This window comes from Bos indicus, chromosome 14, assembly GCF_029378745.1.
Source record: "Bos indicus isolate NIAB-ARS_2022 breed Sahiwal x Tharparkar chromosome 14, NIAB-ARS_B.indTharparkar_mat_pri_1.0, whole genome shotgun sequence".
Lineage (NCBI taxonomy): Eukaryota > Metazoa > Chordata > Mammalia > Artiodactyla > Bovidae > Bos > Bos indicus.
In genome coordinates this window covers 16,021,318-16,041,493 of record NC_091773.1, presented here as the reverse complement: position 1 = coordinate 16,041,493, position 20,176 = coordinate 16,021,318, and the positions used below count along the sequence as shown (strand labels likewise).

Here is a 20,176-nt window from a genome sequence, read left to right as displayed (position 1 = left end):
ACATAATCTGGATGACCTGAGAAAACAGAAATGTAACTAGGAAGAGCTAATGTCTATTTTAAAAATATATTTAGCTTCATCTTTTTTTCCTATTTGCATCTTCAGCACATTGCAGAATACCTAGTGCATAGTAGATGCTCAACAAACATTAGTTAATTAAGTTGAGGACATCTACCTTGGAAAGGAAGAAAATTCCAAACTAAGACAATTAAGGGAAGACTGTGAAACAGATTAAAAGCTGAGCATAGTTAAGACTTTATTCTAATTACTCTATAAATCTGCCAAGGTATAGTCAACATCCACTCAACTGAGGGCTTTTTAAAAATAGGCATCAAAGCATTTAGTTTTATACCACATCAAAAAATAGTCCCTTAAACCAACTGGTTAGTTATGTGTTTAGTGACTTTACATCTTTCTTCTTTTAATGCAGTTAAGTCCACAGAAAGTACAATTAAAATATAATCTAGAAGTTATGAAAATTTGATACTACTATGGTTGAGTTCTGCACCAATAAGAGAAGGCTAATAAACAGTAAAACAAGAAATATTTCTACCCACAAGCACTATCAAAGACTAAGAAGCAAGGGGGAAAATGGTATATATTCTAGGTCATTTCAAAGTTCTTGCTACCACATAAGAATGTCCCAGGTAAAAAGCAGCATCTTTTTAATTATAAAGTATATTGTTTTAAAAGATAATAAAAAATCAAATGACATTAGTGAAACAGGGTTTCTTCATTAAAGGGCTGTCTTAATTCTTCAACTTTTTGCCTAGGTCCAGGTGCTTAATGACCAGACATTCAAAATTTTATAATAATCAGCTTCTAAAATACATATAGAATTTCAAAAAATACTACAAATTGGTAAGTCAAAGGAGTATAATGAAATTCTAATAGTTCACTATATGGAACATTTACAGTGAAGAGAGAGCTACTACTTAGATATATATATACATGGAGAGAAGATGCCCAAACACCTTCTCAATCATCTTTGAAAAGTAAATATGGTAAAATATGAAACTTTTGGAATTATTATCCATTTTGGGGTTAATCTGATGACATGTCTAAAACCAGCTAGTTATACTGCTAAGCTAAGTCGCTTCAGTCGTGTCTGACTCTGTGTGACCCCATAGACGGCAGCCCACCAGGCTCCCCTGTCTCTGGGATTCTCCAGGCAAGAACACTGGAGTGGATTGCCATTTCCTTCTCCCATGCAGGAAAGTGAACAGTGAAAGTGAAGTCACTCAGTCGTGCCGGACTCTTAGCGACCCCATGGACTGGAGCCCACCAGGCTCCTCCGTCCACGGGATTTTCCAGGCAAGAGTACTGGAGTGGGATTCCATTGCCTTCTCTAGCTAGTTATAATCATCTTAAAATTAGATGTCAAGATTACAAAACTAAGATTAAGCTAATAGTTATCTTAGTAGAAACTTGGTCAGTAAAACCAAAGCATGTTGCTACATTGCTATAATAATTTCCTGCAACTGTAAAATATATCATGTTTTGATGTTTAGATGTAAATAAATGTATCCCATAAATAAAAATTTATTTTCAACCCAAAGGAAAAATATAAATTTCAAAAAATTACATAACATGTACTGAACACTCCGTTGGGCACTTGAGATACAGAGATAGTTGATTCCAGCCCTCAAGAAGTCTGGGAACGATAACAGAGCCATATAGTTAACTTCAATATGAGCCCCTAAATGGTGATAGCATTATACAGTGTTATGGACTTAGAGTATATTAATCCAGCCTAGAAGTATCAGAAAAGATTACCAAGGAAAGAAAAATCTTAAAGAATTCTTAAATTGTTTTGATACCTGGGAAAAGCTACTGATTTCTAAGATAAATTATATTCTACCTCTGAGAGAAAAAAAGGAACTAGCTACTAAATTTTAATCATATGTCTGCTCTCCAGTATATAATGACAGACTACCAATTTGTGATTTCTTCAGTTTCCTTTGGAAAATATTACTCTATAACTCAGCAGTTATTAGTAAACCATATCTAATATTTAGCTTTAATTTACAACCATTCAAATTCACTGCACTGTTAAATACTTCTCTTCTTCCATTGTCTTTATAATAAGACCCTAAACTGTTTTACATTACTTTGGTGTTAGCCCTTGAACAGTTATTCCAATCATAATACAGTAAAGAAAGCAGACCAGCAGCATTATAAGGTTCTTCTCTGGGGTGGCTTAAAATGAACTTTACTTTCTTCATTATTAGAAACAAGTCAGAGCATTTTCTCCACCAAAGAAAATAGTTTAGAAATTCTAGTTCTGAAATAATCCAACTTAAATCCAAACTGAAGTAAACATATCCTTTTTCCCGGGAACTAAGAAAACTTCTACTATAATTCTATCTCTAGATGGTAACAAAATGTAAACACTGATAGACATGGTTAACAATCTTAGAAATTCCATAATATTATGTTTTAAACTAAGTTTACAAACCTTTTGCTTTAGCATAATAAATAGGATAATCTATTTTATCTGGAATGAATTAATTTATTAACCCTTCTGTACTATTAATGAATAACATAGTTATTTCAAGCCCAAAAGACAGATGCACAAATAATTATAGAACCATTACCATATCTCAGCTGTCCTGGGGTTGGTGGTTGAGCTTCCAACTTTTCTGAAGGGGAAAGAGAGGGTGTGGTCAAGAATTAGTTACTATAGCATGATTTCTTTTTTATTAGAATGAAGAAAACACTAGCAGAATTAAAAAATGAGAGAACATCAGAGTTTATTCATAAATTATCTTTAGGTGAATGAACCAAAGTTATCCATACAGGAAATATTTCTTGGTATAGATTAAATTACAAGGCTAGAAAAACAAATTCAGCTTTAGTTACAGGCCTACTATGACCCTATATCCCTGGGCAAATCACTTATTTTGGGGTTTTTGTAAGATAATGAGACTAATTAATATCCCTTGATAATATACTGAATATTTTGAGTTTTGAAAGCTATACTACTGGACAATAAAGAACATTTACACAACAAAATGACCCCAGAGAGTAGGGTGTGATTCACCAAATATAACATTACTTATATGTCATAATAAACACAGAAAGTTTTCTCAAGTATATATTATATCAAAGTATATTCAAGTGCCATCATTAAATCTAAAAATTAACAATTACAAAAATGCTATTTATCTCATAACAATAACCAACTCATCATTTGTATAAGAGTAAGTTACAGTAAAATGGCAGAGAATTCCACCTTCTTTATCCTCATTCAATCCAACAGAATTAACTGTTATACTATACAAAAGAACCCAAACCATAGGTTGCTCTGCAATAAAGATCTAGTATAACCAAAGTGTCCAAAGAAATACATTATAAACTGGATATATATTTTCTAAAATATTTATTTATGATCTATGACAACATAAGAACTGAAGAGTTTAGTTTTTAAAGAGTGAAAAGCCAATGAATCTCCATCAATAAGCTACATAAAAAGGAGTATGGCATATTTGTAAATGTTATTTTACTAAAAAAGCATATAGTAACATAATGACTTTATAATAAGAAATGTGCTAAAACCTAGGGTTTAGGCAATTACTGGATTATTAAGAAAGTTCTAAGAATGCAAGTTTACGTTTTGTTTTTCCTTTTCTAGGACAGTAAAGAAATGAAGATATCCTAAAACTTTGCAGTATTTTATACCTGCTTAGAATATAATCTTTAACTAGTACTATTACCTGAAAATCTACTTTGAAAGCATGCGAATAGTTTCCCAAACTTTTAACAAGGAATATAAGATACCACTGTACTCCACAGAGTTTTCTGGTGAAGTAAACATGCAAAAGTGGTTACATACCAGAACTATTTCCTAGTTGCATTACTCTCATCATCACTACAGTTCTGACACTGTGAGGAGAAGTCCTTGTCAGTTGACTGGAACATCTTGAAATACCTAAAAATTCAACAAGCAGGACCTTCCCAATGTAATGAGAATAATATAGAGTCCTTGCTTTTACTTCTTCAAATTCTCTACATACTGAGCAAAGTATTTTTTTTATTTTATTTTTAAACTTTACAATATTGTATTAGTTTTGCCAAATATCGAAATGAATCCGCCACAGGTATACATGTGTTCCCCATCCTGAACCCTCCTCCCTCCTCCCTCCCCATACCATCCCTCTGGGTCGTCCCAGTGCACCAGCCCAAAGCATCCAGTATCGTGCATCAAACCTGGACTGGCGACACGTTTCATACATGATATTATACATGTTTCAATGCCATTTTCCCAAATCTTCCCACCCTCTCCCTCTCTCACAGAGTCCATAAGACTGTTCTATACATCAGTGTCTCTTTTGCTGTCTCGTACACAGGGTTATTGTTACCATCTTTCCAAAGTATTTTAAAATATTTTACAACTCCTAGGATGAAAGGATAAGAGCTAGGCAAATGTATAATGTGTAAAAAGTAATGAGGGGGGAAAAAATCAAATAATGTAAGCAATATTACTAATCTGTCTTTCTAAGTACTTACAAGGATTAAAAAATCGAAGGTAATGAAAAATAACTCTTTTTAAAAGACAGAGAAAAAGAAAATAATACAAAGTAAAGGAGACACAGCAGGGAGGAACACCACTGGCACAGAGGTTAAAGCAAAATCAAAGCATAGAGTTTTGCCTCCTGCATTATAAAGAACCCAAGGAGTAACAAGAGGAAACAGGAAAGGAACATTTCCTAGAAAGTGGAAATTTTATTGGAAAGTATCCATCAAAAATTGTGACTCATAAACTGACACTCTATCTTCTTTACTACATTAACGGAAAGAAGACAAATATATATCAGAAGTGAAAAAACATTAGGTGTATAACACACAATAAAACTCAACCTATGAAATAAGCCCAAGATTTCAGCAGTCTGTACCAATTTTAAAATGCGAGGGGAGCTAATATAATCCCCTTGAAAATAATCATAATAAATCCCAAAGCTTTATATCCCTACATACATATCTTAACCTTAAATTTTTTCTTCTGATACACGGTAAACTACGTACATTTACATGGAAATGTACTCCAATCTAATGTTGTATTAAGTGGACTGGAGTTAGAAAAACTAGTTCTTTCTGTTTCAGTGTGCGTGTGCATTACATGCATCATAATTTCTCTCTTTTTCTAAATATTTTAAAATAAGAAGACTCTTAAGATTGTACATTGATCTAGTCACAAAGTCGTATCCAACTCTTGTGACCCCATGAACTGTAGCCTGCCAGGCTCCTCCGTCCCTGGGATTCTCCAGGCAAGAACACTGGAGTGGGTTGCCACTTCCTTCTCCAAAGATTGTACATTACCACACCATATTTTCCAACCATTTTTAGCTTAAAAAGTCCTGGTTCTACTTCCAGTATAGGCTGAATTATCTTCAATCAGACCAATCCTATACAGAACAACTACAACTATAAATAAATATTTGAGAGCCCTGGAAAATGACCAAAAAGCATGTTGATTGTGGAAAGGAATCAACAATTACAAGGAAGAATGGAACTAAGTGAGTTACCCACTTTATGAAGCTTTTGGCCTAATCCATTCTTTAAAAAAAAAAAACAAAAACCTGCAGCCTTTCTGGCCTAAAGAAGCATTGGGCAAGGTGCAAGGTAACCAAAGCCACTGCAAAGTGAGAGAAAAGAGCAGAGTCAGAAAGGAGGGGCCTTAAATTCTGATATACATTCAGTTCAAACATATGGCTTCTGTGTGAAACACGCCTGTGCAGGGAAAACCACAGAAATCCCAGCTTAAGGTAAAATAGAAAATAAAAAGAATGAAGAGCATCAGGAATGGTAAATACTGAGTAAATATCAAAGACTTCTTTCTCCCTAGTAAATTAAATAAACCTGATTGTCCAAAAATTCCAACACTGCCATGTGGAGTTTATAATGTATGTAGATATAATACATTTGACATCAAAGCATAAAGGATGAAGGAGGTCACAAATGGACCAATTTGGAAATGTGGTTGCAATGTTTCCACAATGTATGTGATGTGGTACAAGGTTCTAAGTAGAATTAGCTCTAAGCAGTCTGTAGAGTTCAAGGATGCCTACTTGCAATTCCTAGAGAAGGCAATGGCACCCCACTCTAGTACTCTTGCCTGGAAAATCCCATGGACAGAGGAGCCTGGTGGGCTGCAGTCCATGGGGTCTCTAAGAGTCGGGCACGACTGAGCGACTTCACTTTCACTTTTCACTTTCATGCATTGGAGAAGGAAATGGTAACCCACTCCAATGCTCTTGCCTGGAGAATCCCAGGGACAGGGAGCCTGGTGGGCTGCCGTCTATGGGGTCGCACAGAGTCAGACACGACTGAAGTGACTTAGCAGAGCAATTATACATACAGACAAAATGCATTAAGGATACAGTTAAAAAGCTAAATAAATAATTTTGTGAAGGGGATTGCAAAAAATATTAAGTCAAAAGAACACAGGAAATGAGAACAGAAGAAAAGAAGAGGCACAAGCAGAAACCAAACAGTAAAATAGTAAACCTACTTACAACTCTATCAATAACTACTTTTGATGTTAAAGGACTAAACAATCCAATTAAAAGGCTGCTGCTGCTAAGTCGCTTCAGTTGTGTCTGACTCTGTGTGACCCCAGAGACGGCAGCCTACCAGGCTCCCCCATCCCTGGGATTCTCCAGGCAAGAACACTGGAGTGGGTTGCCATTGCCTTCTCCAATTAAAAGGCAGAGGTTGTTAAAACAGATAAAAAGGCAAGACCCAACTATATGATATCTGCAAGAATTACACTTTAATAGATTAAAAGTAAATAAATGGCATAAGACATATTATACAAACAATAAGCTTCTAAGACTGGAGCTGCTGCAGTGCTGTGCTTAGTCGCTCAGTCACATCTGACTCTTTGTGACCCCATGGACTGTGGCTCTCCAGGCTCCTCTGTCTATGGGATTTCCCAGGCAAGAATACTGGAGTGGTTCCCATATCCTCCTCCAGGGGATCTTCCTGACCCAGGGATCAAACGTGCATCTCTTGTGTCTCCTGCAGTAGCAGGTGGATTCTTTACCACCTGGAAAGCCCCTAAGGCTGGAGTTGTTGTTCAGTTGCTAAGTAGTGTCCAACTCTTTGCACCCCATGGACTGCAGCACACCAGGTTTCCCTGTCCTTTACTATCTCCCGGAGTTTCCTCAAACTCATGTCAATCGAGTCACTGATGCCTTCTAACCGTCTCATCCTCTGTCACCCCTTCTCCTCCTGCCTTCTATCTTTCCCAGCATCAGGGTCTTTTCCAGTGAGTCAGCTCTTCTCATCAGGTGGCCAAAGTACTGGAACTTCAGTGTCAGTCCTTCAAATGAATATTCAGGATTAATTTCCTTTAGCATTGACTGGTTTGCTCTCCTTGCAGTCCAAGGGACTCTCAAGAGTCTTCTCCAGCACCACATTTCTAAAGCATCAATTCTTTGGTGCTCAGCCTCCTTTATGGTCCAACTCTCACATCTGCACATGACTACTGGAAAAACCACAGCTTTGCCTATATGGACCTTTGTTGGCAAAAGCTGGAAAGGCGATGTTAAAAGCAGATAAAGTGGACTTAAAGACAAAGAGTATTACCAGAACCAGGGACATTTCAAAATGCTAAGAGTCAACGCATCAAAAGGCATAATAACAATTTGCTTATTCCTAGTAACAGAGCTTCAAAATGCATGATGCCCAATCTGACAGAATTAAAGGGAAAAGAAACATTTCTACAATCATACTTGAAGATACAAAAGCTTCTCTCTCAGCAACTGATAGAACACTACTGGAAATTGTCACTAAGAAACAGATTATCTGAACAACACTACCAATCATCTCCATTCAACTAATATTTAAACATCCATACTCAGCAACTACAGAATGCATATTCTTTTCAAGTGCAGATGGTACATTTATCAAAATAGACCATATGCTGATCCATGCTGATCCACAAAACGTGTTAATAAGTTAATGATTACAATTGTAAAGAATATGTTCTCTGACCAAAATACAACTCATAGTAATAAGATATCTAGGGAAGAAAGTGGAAATTAAGTAACATCTTCTAAATACATGGACCAAAGAAGAAATCAAAGAGGAAATTAGAAAATATTTTTCAAATGAATCACAATGAAAATACAGTACACTGAAATTTGTCAGGACAGCTCAATGAAACCTTAGAGGAGTTTTAAGTAATATTAAGTAGTTTTAATATTTAATATTAAGTTTTAACTAATATTAAGAAGAAAGGCCTAAAATAAATAACGTATGGTTCTATCTGAAAAAGCTACGAAAAAAAAGAGAGCAAGGTAATGAAAAATAAGTAGTAGAAAGAAGGCTATAACAACAAAAACAGCTGAAATCAATGAAATAAAAAGCAAACAATAATGGAAATAGACAAAAACCAAAAGTTGATTCTTTGAAAAGATTAACAAAATGAAAAAATCCTTAGGTACACCAACCTAGAAAGAGAACACAAGTTACTAATGTCAAGAATAAAACAGGGAAAAAAAAAAAAAAAAAAAAAGAATAAAACAGGGGACATCACTACAGATCCTACAGACATTAAAATGAGAATATTACATATAACTTTATGCTAACCTAGTCAACTTAGATGAAATAAACAAACTCCTTGAAAAATACAACTTACCAAAAGATATAAGCTGAAACAAAAAATCTGAATAGCTCTATCTAGTAGCAAAATCAAATTTGTTAACAAGCACCTTTCCATAACATTCACACTAAAAAAAAAGAAACCCTCCAGACCCAGATGGTTTCACTAATGAGTTTTATTAAATACTTAAAGAAAAGCAAATGCCAACCCTAGACAAACTTACAAGTTCCTTCAGAAAAATAAAAAATGAAGAAATAGTTCCCAACTCATTTTATAAGGTCAGAAAAGTACTAAAAATAAAATCAAACCAAAAAATTACCAAAAAAAAGAGAAAGCTACAGACCAATATCCTTCATGAACATAGACAGAAAAATTCTTAACAGAATGATAGCTTAGTGGAAAAATAACTTAACAGTATGATAACGGAATGGAAACTGCTTTTCCAAAGTGTGTTTATTTACAATACTGGCAAAAATAACTAACATCCAGATTTCCTTATTTTTTTCTTTTTCTCAGATATTTTTCATTGTTTGAAGAAGCTGTACTTAATAGGATTTCATGTTTAGAAATATATAGGTTAGCATATTAACGCATATATATGGAATTTAGAAGGATGGTAACGATGACCCTATATGCGAGACAGCAAAAGAGACACAGATGTAAAGAACAGACTTTTGGACTCTGGGAGAAGGCAAGGGCAGGATGATTTGAGAGAACAGCATTGAAACATGTATATTCTCATATGTGAAATAGATCGCCAGTCCAGGTTCGATGCACGAGACAGGGTGCTCAGGGCCAGTAAACTGGGATGACCCTCAGGGATGGGATAGGGAGGGAGGTGGGAGTGGGGTTCAGGATGGGGGATACACGCACACCCATGGCTGATTCATGTCAATGTATGGCAAAAACCACTAAAATGTTGTAAAGTAATTAGCCTCCAATTAAAATTAATTAATTTAAAAAAGAAAAAAAAAAAGTAACAAGAGGGGTCCCTGTGGGGTTGTAACTCTTCTGTATGTTGACTCTGTCGATGTCAATATCTTGCATGTGACACCGTATGATAGTTTTTACAAGATGTCACCTTTAGGGAAAGTGGGTAGTCTGTATTATTTCTTGCAATTGCATGTGCATCTGCAATTATGTCAAAATAAAAAGCTTAATTAAAATTAATGAACAGGAGTAAAAGAAGTTAGGCACTTTTGAAATTTGTTCTTAAAAGTCTTATGTACACAGGCAGAAAGGCAAATAAACTTTAGCTAAAAATGACTGAATTGATCTACTAATAATGAAAATCCAAACAAGACACACACACACAAAGAAATATATAGGTTAGGACAATTATTTGTATGTGTCTATGAGATAATATTTACACATAAATTTTTTTTCATTTTGATTTCACATTTAAATCTTTACTAGCAGGAAAGTAAATAAGACATGATAGTTCTTACAAATTGCTAATTTATACTGCACCAAACCAAATGAAAATTATTTTAAGTAGGACTTTCTCTCCTTCTAATTTATCCTTCAGAACATAAATATATTCAAGTATTTTAATGTATAAACAAATTTTTTCTTAATTAAAAGCTCCCTAGATATTAACTATAAATCCTGAAAACTATAACACTTTGCATGTTTAAATATAAAAAATTTCAACACTTTCAACATTTTTGTTTTGCTTTAGTAACCCAGGAAGAATAGAGAAAACAATTTAAAACATGCAATTTCACTTTTACGAAATGAAATTTTGATATTTTAGAATGTACAAAAAATGAGCAATTCCAGTTAGTCTTCTAATTAAAAAAAGTAAGCAAAGACCTGTTGTAGCTTACAAAATACTGTTACTACCTAAGTAATACTCAATTTTTTAAAGAAATATTTCCTTGATGAATTGGAATATTATAGTATATCAGAATCATCATTTAATGGTCAACTATTATCTATTTAGGAAATATAAAACTGAGGGTCACTGCCATTTAAAAGTCAAAAGAGAGTCAGAAGGAAACATAAATTAAGGGTTTTTTCTCCTATCTCAAGATTAAAAATGTATTTAATCCAGCAGCTTTTTATATTTTGCTATATAAGTATAAATAATTACTTCATACTATATTCACTTAAAAGGAAGTGGGGTGGGAATCAGATTAGAAAGAGAAAGACAAAGGAAGAAATGAGAATAGAGCAAGGTAACAAAAACAGATGAGGAACAATTGTAGAGATTTTTTTAAAAAGAGAGAAAATTTTTGAAAGGACCCTCACTGAAGGCCACACAAGAAGGAAACTCTAGATCTGGGCGAATGGAGTTGCTGGCACATGGTTTTCTTCAGTCTCTCCACTGTATTTCTTCATTAAGTAGCCATTCTTTATTCATAATTGTATGTGTGTTAGTCACTCAGTCATGTTCGACACTTTGTGACCCTATGAACTGTAGCCCACCAGGCTCCTCTGTACACAGAATTCTCCAGGCAAGAATACTGGAATGGGTTGCCATTTCCTCCACCTGAGGATCTTCCCGATCAGGTATCAAACCCATGGTCTCTTACATCTCCTGCATTGGCAGGCATGTTCTTTACCAGTAGTGCCACATGGGAAGCCCTTTTTCTATACAGAAGTGCACATAAAATTGTATTCTGTCATTTTCACAAAGCATTATAAGGTGAACACTTCCCCTTTTAACTCCTTAAGGTAATAATTGCATTGATATTATTTTATTTCATTATATGATACACAATAGTTTAATCCCCTTAACTAGATATTTATTCATCCTTATTTTTTGCTTTAAAAATAACACTTACATAAACCTGTACCTAAATCTTCTTATGTTTCCTTGAAAGTTCTTTAATGTAGATTATTCTTAAGTGGCATTACTGAGTCCAAAAAAGGCATAAATTTAGGGATTTTTAAAATTTTACAAAATTTCTCTCAGAAAAAGTAGGCCAAATTACTCCCATCTTGCTACATTTTAATTTTTTTAATGTTACACTTTTACTAAAAATATTCTTATGCTCTCAGAACGTAGGTAAAATGTCATTAAAACAAAATCCTTGAAAGAAATTTTCAAGCCCCAGTCAATTGCCAAGTTACTTTAACTGACAAAAGATTCCAATACAACGAATAAATAGGACAGGTTCAAGGAGTTTATTATGAAATTTAATTAACCTGCATATCCCTCCTTGATTATGTTGTTGTTGATCAGTCACTAAGTCATGCTGTGTCCAGGTCTTCCTTAATTATATTTTCCCATAAAAATAAGTTTTAAAAAGCTTCAGTCCAATATCAACAAACGATTCTATAATATCTTTTAGGATTGTAAGTCATTCTAGTAAGAAATATATATTAAACTGAAAATCAAAATACTTTGGTAGAAGAAAGTAAGTGGAACACTTATAGTTTCTTTAGTCTCCACTATAAAACAATGTGTTTACAAAGTGGTGGGCTTCCCTGGTGGCTCAGATGGGAAAGAATCTGCCTGCAATGCAGGAGACCTGGGTTTGATCCCTGGGTTGGGAAGATCCCGTGGAGAAGGGAAAGGCTACCCACTGCAGTATTATGGTCTGGAGAATTCCATGGACAGAGGACCTGGCAGGCTACAGTCCATGGGGTAACAAAGAATCTGACATGACCGAGCAACTTTCACTTTCACTAGAAAACAAAACTACACCCCTTGACTACAGTGTGACATATTATTTAATTAAAACTCAATTATTTTGTAATAATCTAGGAGAGAAAAGAACAGATGTACATACAAACATAAACTGCTTAGACTTTTAACAGAACCAAAAGTTCCAACAGGTAAGGTTAAATTTACAATAAATATATAATGCATTAAAGAAGACAAACTTAAAATGCAAATCATGCTGTTCAAAATAATTTAAGCAAAGCAAATCATACCAGGTGCCAAAAAATCAAACATGCACCAAAAGGGTTTATAAAGCTACAACACAGTATTTTTTAAAATAAATAAATTAATATGGTTGAGCAATATACTTACAAAACCTGACATTCTGAACTGAACATTGAAATACTTTAGAAACTAAAAAAAACTTAACTTTTTAATTTTGTAAATTTCAATTAACAGGTCTTGTCTTTTAAAATAATGGCTATTAATTACAAAACGATGTTGAGTTTTTTAAACACATTCCTTAGCTGAGACCAAAAAAAAGTATTTCAGTGTGATTTTGTTATTTAGCATTTAAAAGTTTACTGCAACATGCAAAGAAATGTTTACTTAGATCATGTAATACTGTCACTCTCTAAACTTCAGGGGAACACAGCATGCAACCTGGGGCTTCAGTGCAGTTTACTTAAGGGAGACTAACAAATTCCTGGTCTGAGGCAGTCCAGTGGTACAACAGATGACAGGAGTTGGCCAGTACTAATGACGAGGAAGGTGATATGTGCATGTTTATTCAGTCCTGTCTGACTCTTTGCAATCCCATGGACTGTAGCCCACCAGGCTCCTCTGTCCATGGGGATTCTCCAAGCAAGAATACTGGAGTGGGGGCATCATGCCCTTCTCCAGGGAGGGGATCGAACCCAGTTCTCCCACATTGCAGGCAAATTCTTTACCCTCTAAGCCACCAGGGAAGCCCCGGGAAGATGATGGTGCCTAATTGATCATCACCTTTGTTAACTTCATTAATGTTGGCTTCAGTTCAGTTCAGTTCAGTCGCTCAGTCGTGTCCAACTCTTTGTGACCCCATGAATCGCAGCATGTCAGAAATAGTAAATACTGGGACTTCTCTGGTGGTCCAATGGCTAAGACTCCTTGCTCCCAATGCAGGGGACCAGGGTTCACTCCCTGTAGGGAACTAGATCCCACCCACTGCAACTAAGACCTGGCACAGCCAAATAAATAAAAACAAATCTAAAAAATAGTCAATACTAGATGTACAGTAATTTATTTCTCTTGTATCTGTCATTTCATGAGGTGTTTTTTTTTTTTTAGAATAATCAAACATACTATTGCTCTGTGGTTGCTTTTTCATGTCTAAGTTGTGTATTTAGAACAATTATATACACTGCTTAACTCAGACACTGTATTCCTTTCCTTCTTTCATGCCAAAAGAAAACAGACAAAGAAAACAATTACTATATATAATGATTTTCCTTTTTAAAAAAGGCTAAGATAGTACACTAACAGTACAAGTTTTTTAAAAAAGCAGATCTTACTTTTATGTTTTAGGTATAGAGACAGCACTACACAACTCTAAATTTTAAAATTATATAACTAAGTATATATAACATGGGTACAATATATTATAGATGGAAAGCTTAAAGTGAAGTAAAAAAAATCATCTTGGAACATCATAAGTGGTTGACATGTGTGTGGGTATGATGACATAAATTACTAGAAAACATTCATTTAAAAAATAAAACTGCTTAATATTAGGAGGGAGAAGAGTTTTTCAGTCAGTGTATTACGTTTTTCTCCTTTTAATCATTCCCGAAATAAGAACTGTTTCGCAGAATGTTAGAGCTGAAAGGATCCTTAGAAACAGTCTGCCAATGGTTCTCAATATGGTGCCTCACTTAGAAGATGCTGGGAAATGTGGGGTTGCTTTTGGATATGATAATGACTGAGAGGATGGGTCAGATGGTAAAGAATCTGCCTGCAATGCAGGAGACACAGGTTTGATCCCTGGGTTGGGAAGATCTCCTAGAGAGGAAAAGGCAGCCCACTTCAGTAATCTTGCTTGGGAACTCCAATGGACAGAGTAGCTTGGCGGGTTAACGTCCATGGGGTCACAAAGAATTGGACATAACTTAGCGACTAAACCACCACCAATGACTGAGAAATGCTACTGGTATTAGGGATTCTACACACCCTACATGCAAGAAAGAGTCATTCCTAATGAAGAATTATCCAGCCTGTATGCGTACTATGCCCACATAGTAGTGTACTGACTTATTTCTCCATTTTGAAGATTTAGCCACTTAGGTCCAGAGACATTATTAATAAGTGCTTACTTAAGGACACACAACTGTGTCTAGAACCCAGATTCTCTTCCTCTTTTCTTCTCTTCAGTGAGTAAATTCTTAATAGGAAAACACAGCATTTTATTTATATATATATATATTCATTGTACAATGAATATATAAAACTGTCAAAACATTGGTCAAGCATTAATATTCAAAACTGAAGTAAAACCACAATTATCTAAAATACTAATACCTTTTCCAATTGCTTTTTTTCTTTTCTAAGAAATCATTCTTTTTCATATAAATCATTAAAAAAATCCATCAAAGTTGAAAGAGAGGGGAAGAAATCAACTCATCTATTATAGTTACCAAATAAAACATTTTCTGAGTGGGAAAATTACATGGTTTCTGCTGGTTTCAGAACTGGATACTCTTTGTTGTTGCTGTTGTTCAGTTAGTTGTGTCTGACTCTTTGTGACCCCATGGTCTGCAGCATGCCAGGCTTCCCTGTCATTCACTATCTCCTGGAGTTTGCTCATACGCATGTCCATTGAGTTGGTGATGCCATTCAAACATCTCATTCTGTGGCCCCCTTCTGTTCCTGCCTCAATCTTTCCCAGCATCAGGGTCTTTTCCAATGAGTCGGCTCTTTGCAACAGGTGTCCAAAGTACTGGAGTTTCAGCATCAGTTTTGCCAATGCATATTCAGGGTTGATCTCCTTTAGGATTGACTGGTTTGATGTCCTTGCTGTCCAAGGGACTCTCAAGAGTCTTTTCTAGGACCACAGTTCAAAAGCATCAATTCTTCAGCACTCAGCCCCGTTTATGGTCCAACTCTCACATCCGTACATGACTACTGGAAAAATCACAGCTTTGGCTATATGGACCTTTTGTTGGCAAAGTGATGTCTGCTTTTTAAAACACTGTCTAGGTTTGTCATAGCCTTTCTTCCAAGGAGCAAGCGTCATTTAACTTTGTGGCTGCAGTCACAGTCCGCAGTGATTTTGGAACCCAAGAAAATAAAATCTGCCACTGTGCTCATTTTTTCCCTTCTACTTGCCATGATGTGATGTGACTAGATGCCATGCCATAGCACAGAAGTCAAGATGGTGGAGTAGAAGGATGTGCATGCATCTTCTCTTGCAAGAACATCAAAATCGGATACCCTCTAGTCTAGCACTAATCTCCCCTGCTAACCCTAAAGTAATTTATTACCATGAAAAGAGCACTGAACTAAAAATCCAAAGGCTGGGACATCCCTGGGGGTTCAGTGGTTGGAACTCCATGCTCCCAATTTGGGGGACCCAGGTTCAATCCCTGATCGTGTAGCTAAGATCCCACAAACTACAACTAAGAGCCTGCACAAAGCAAGTAAGTCCCAGTGCAGCCAAATAAATCAATAATAATAATAATAATAAACTCAAAGGCCTTGACACTAATCCCTGCTCTGATATACACATACATACATATAAAACCAGTCACCAAACCTTGACTACATCATAAACCCTAAACCCTCTATATCTCTGTTTCATGTTACATAAAATGAAGATTTTAGGTCTCTGCATCCCTTATAGCTCTAATATTCTGACTCTATATTGCTTCCTTATTGTATAACTAGTAGGATTAAAAAAATAGAGGTGTACCACATAAACATTTATGAAGAAGCACATTACGGTGAGTAGGGACATAATTAAAGACTGAGTATCAAAAGGTAATCACTGACAGGTTAAAGCCTATTAGTTATTGTTCAGCAGCATGTTTCCTCCTAGTGATATCATTTGCCATTATCTATAGAATAAGTCAGAGAAGGCGATGGCACCCCACTCCAGTACTCTTGCCTGGAAAATCCAATGGACGAGAAGCCTGGTGGGCTGCAGTCCATGGGGTCGCTAGGAGTTGGACACGACTGAGCGACTTCACTTTCACTTTTCACTTTCATGCACTGGAGAAGGAAATGGCAACCCACTCCAGTGTTCTTGCCTAGAGAATCCCAGGGACGGGGGAGCCTGGTGGGCTGCCATCTATGCGGTTGCACAGAATCGGACGCGACTGAAGCAACTTAGCAGCAGCAACAGCAGCAGCAGCATAGAATAAGTATCATTCCTTTTCCCTACATTGTCTTAAAAATGAGGGTTATTTAAAAACAACCTTCAGAATAATCCAAAATTGAAACTTTCTTCTCCAAAAGACATTTTCATTAAATGTTTAATTTCTCAATACACCCTGAGACAAAATTTTTAATTTTAGAATAACATTAGAACTGGCAAAGTAGAGCAAATTGGAGGATTTCTGCACTGCACTGATATGTTAAAATATACACAAGTGTGCATGCTTGTACATACACACTACATGCCTCCCCATTGAGAAATCAGGATCTTTCAGTTTATCTTTTGCTCCTGACACTATATATACAGTCTAAGAAACTTTTTCTTACAAAATTTCAATTGGTGTGTAAAACAGTTCTTATTCCTTTCCATATATTGTGTTATACTTCTGAGGCAATTCATCTATATTAAATAGTAATCAAAAAATAAAATATGGACAGAGATATTTATTCTTATTTCTCCCTCCATCCCACGCACACATACACTCAACACAATTCTTCCTCCTCCTCCACCACCACCACAGCATACAATGTAAGTCAGATATCAAACTGTATGGAGACTTAATCTATAAAAAGTTCATGAATGGCCTAACAGTGAACCTACATAACACTTTCAAACTATTCAAGAATATACTCTTAAAATATATTTTACTGAAGTTCATTACTGAAACATAGTTTCTCTTAGAATACTCTGAAGGTTTCTCTGTGTGTGGTCCCTCTGTCTTACTCATTCATCCTAAAGAAATTCATCATCTTTGTTGCTTCTGATGTCTCACTTTGCTGTGGTTATTTCAACAACATTTAAAATATGTTATTTAAATATTAGTGATTCTGTCTTTTGTTAAGATCATAAATGCAATCTTTCAGTCAATTAAACATGCAATTATTAGTCAATTATGTCCACAGGTCTAGGGTTAGATAATAAAAATAGATGTTCCAAAGACAATGGAACACTGAAACACTGATGTAAACAAACAAAAAAAGACTATCACTATAATCAAAACATTCTATTTCAAACAAGCAAGAAGTCCTGTCAAATAGATGCTCTTTCACTTGCAATAAACATCTGACAATCAATACTGCAATACTGTACTGTACCAAAACTATCAGGGGTCTCTGCTGATGACACCTCCTTCGCTCGCTTCACAATGGCAATCTCAGGTTTGGGATACCTGCATGCTAAAAATATTTTAAATCAATGTATTCAAGCAATAACATAAATATGTATAAAACTTTAAATGTATATGAAATTTTGAAGTGAAACATGCTAGTATATGGGCAGTCCTCACTTTGTACAATATTGTGGGGACATAAAAATGACAATGTAAGTGGGAAAGAAATCTTAGTAACTGGTGGGGAAAATCACCATTGTTCTGTGATTTTTAAATTTCTTTTCAAAACATTAAAAAATTCTCTTACTAGTAGTTATACATATAAAGGGAAAGTTTTTAAACAGTAAAACTATTGACTAAAATATCTGTAACTGAAAATATTAGACACACTAAGAATTACAGTACAGTGTTTTATTCTTTGTACTCACAGATTTAGAGAAAGAACTTATGGGAACCAGCAAGGAAGGGTGGTGACTAGGGATAGTTAGGGTTTGGAATTGACAGGTACCCACTGCTATATATAAAATGAATAACCAAGAAAGACCTTATAAAAAAGTGCTTTATTCTTTGTAAAATAATTAAATTATCAAAAGTTGCTTCAATAGTGCTAGCACTCTTTCTCATCGTATAACTTACAATATGAAGCAAGCAACTTTCCTATGCCTTGGTGAACTGCCACATTCCTTTTTAAGTCTGGAATTGCTTACATTTTACCTTTCATATTTTCAATATTATGAAATAGCTCAGAGAGTTTCTTGAATGTGAAAATTTTACCAGAATCACTTCCTCCCTAAGTCTTCATCCTTCCACCACAAACTTCTCACTTTCCTCATTTATGTCCGTAAGTTTGCCTTCTCTTAGCTCTTCTGGCTAAGTATCTGGAGTCTCTCAAATGGCAGGAGTTCAACAGCAGTATGAATATTCCCAATGTCAGCTATTTCTTCTATAACCTCATTTACATTTGATTAAAATATCACATCAGCATTACCACTTTTAATTTCTTTGTTGCATTTTCACCCTTTTTTTGGTCAATTCTCTTTTGATTATCTTTTTTTTTAAATGTGAAGCATGGGACAGTTGGAAGGTCAAAAATGAAAGTAATAAACTGTAACCTATTAAACAATAAGAATTTATGAACATATATTGATATGAATTCATAACTTGAATAGTTGATGAGGACTGGGGTATTTCATAGACTCAAAGTACCTCCCCACAAAATACTAATCACAAAAGGGAAACAGAAACTCTACAGTGGATAAATCAGACTGATACTACTTAGTCCAGTGTTCAAAGGACATGGTTAACCAAGAAGTGGTTAATATCATCAGGAATAAATAAAAATCATGAGCAACTGACAGGATGGAAAAAAGAACATAAAATTACTTCTGTGATATTCTTGCCTAAGATGCTTAACTGGAAGGTATTCATGAGGAAAGAGACCAAACCAAATTGAAGTACTGCTACAACATAACTAGACTATAATCCTCAAAAGTATCAACGTAATCAAAGCCAAGGGAAAGACTGAGAAACTGTTTCAAATAAAGGGAAATCTAAGTGCAATGCATGGTTCTGGACTGGATCTTTCCGATGTAAGGGAATATCAATGGGGCAACTGGTAAAAACTGGAATGACATCAGAGTATAAGAGGGAAGGAATCTATCCATGTTATATCGTGGCTTATATAGGACAATGTTCTTGTTTGCAGGAAATATAAGCCAGCTGTAGTGGGTACTGTGATGCAGTCAATCCCTAGATGCCTGAAGTCTTTCCGAGAGCTACTTCTCAATGACAGTCTTATGAGGGGACTGCCTCAGCTGAAGAACGTTGCCTCACTCAAGGCTCTGGTGAGGATTATAGACCAGTTATGTTGTAGCAGTACTTCAATTTGGTTTTGTCTCTTTCTTCATGAATAACTAACAACACTATGCTATGCTAAGTCACTTCAGTCGTGTCCAACTCTGTGCGACCCCACAGACTGCAGCCCACCAGGCTCCCCCGTCTCTGGGATTCTCCAGGCAAGAACACTGGAGTGGGTTGCCATTTCCTTCTCCAGTGCATCAAAGTGAAAAGTGAAAGTGAAGTCGCTCAGTTGGGTCCGACTCTTAGCGACCCCATGGACTGCAGCCTAACAGGCTCCTCCACCCATGGGATTTTCCAAGCAAGAGTACTGGAGTGGGGTGCCATTGCCTTCTCCGAATAACTAACAAGGACCTTTAAAAAAAAGTGCTTTATTCTTTGTAAAAAAAAAGTTAAATGATCAAAAGTTGCTTCAATAGTGCTAGCATTCTGTCTCATCATGTAACTTACAGTATGGAACAAGTACCTTTCCTATGCCTTGGGGAATTGTCATACTCTTTTCTAAGTCTGAAAGAGCTTACATTTTATCTTTCATATTTTTAATATCATGAAATAGCTCATGATATTAAAGTATTGAAG

At 35.5% G+C, this 20,176-nt stretch overlaps 1 protein-coding gene across 5 annotated transcripts in view; it reads right to left on the bottom strand.

Annotated features, from left to right (window-relative positions):
* The window catches only part of TMEM65 (transmembrane protein 65), a 47,449-nt gene that overhangs the window by 13,135 nt on the left and 14,138 nt on the right, over positions 1-20,176 (bottom strand). For 2 of the 5 annotated variants that reach the window (XR_011570556.1, XM_070802489.1), the window contains exons 2-4: positions 17,727-17,807; positions 3,836-3,931; positions 2,598-2,642 (exon numbers count right to left, since the gene is read on the bottom strand). Coding sequence is in view for 4 of the 5 variants with exons in the window: in XM_070802489.1 (XP_070658590.1) it covers positions 2,598-2,642; positions 3,836-3,931; positions 17,727-17,807 (222 nt within the window). In the remaining variant the exon portion in view is untranslated. The remainder of the gene's footprint in view (positions 1-2,597; positions 2,643-3,835; positions 3,932-17,726; positions 17,808-20,176) is intronic. The other 3 variants (XM_070802490.1, XM_070802491.1, XM_070802492.1) reach the window with 3 other exon arrangements.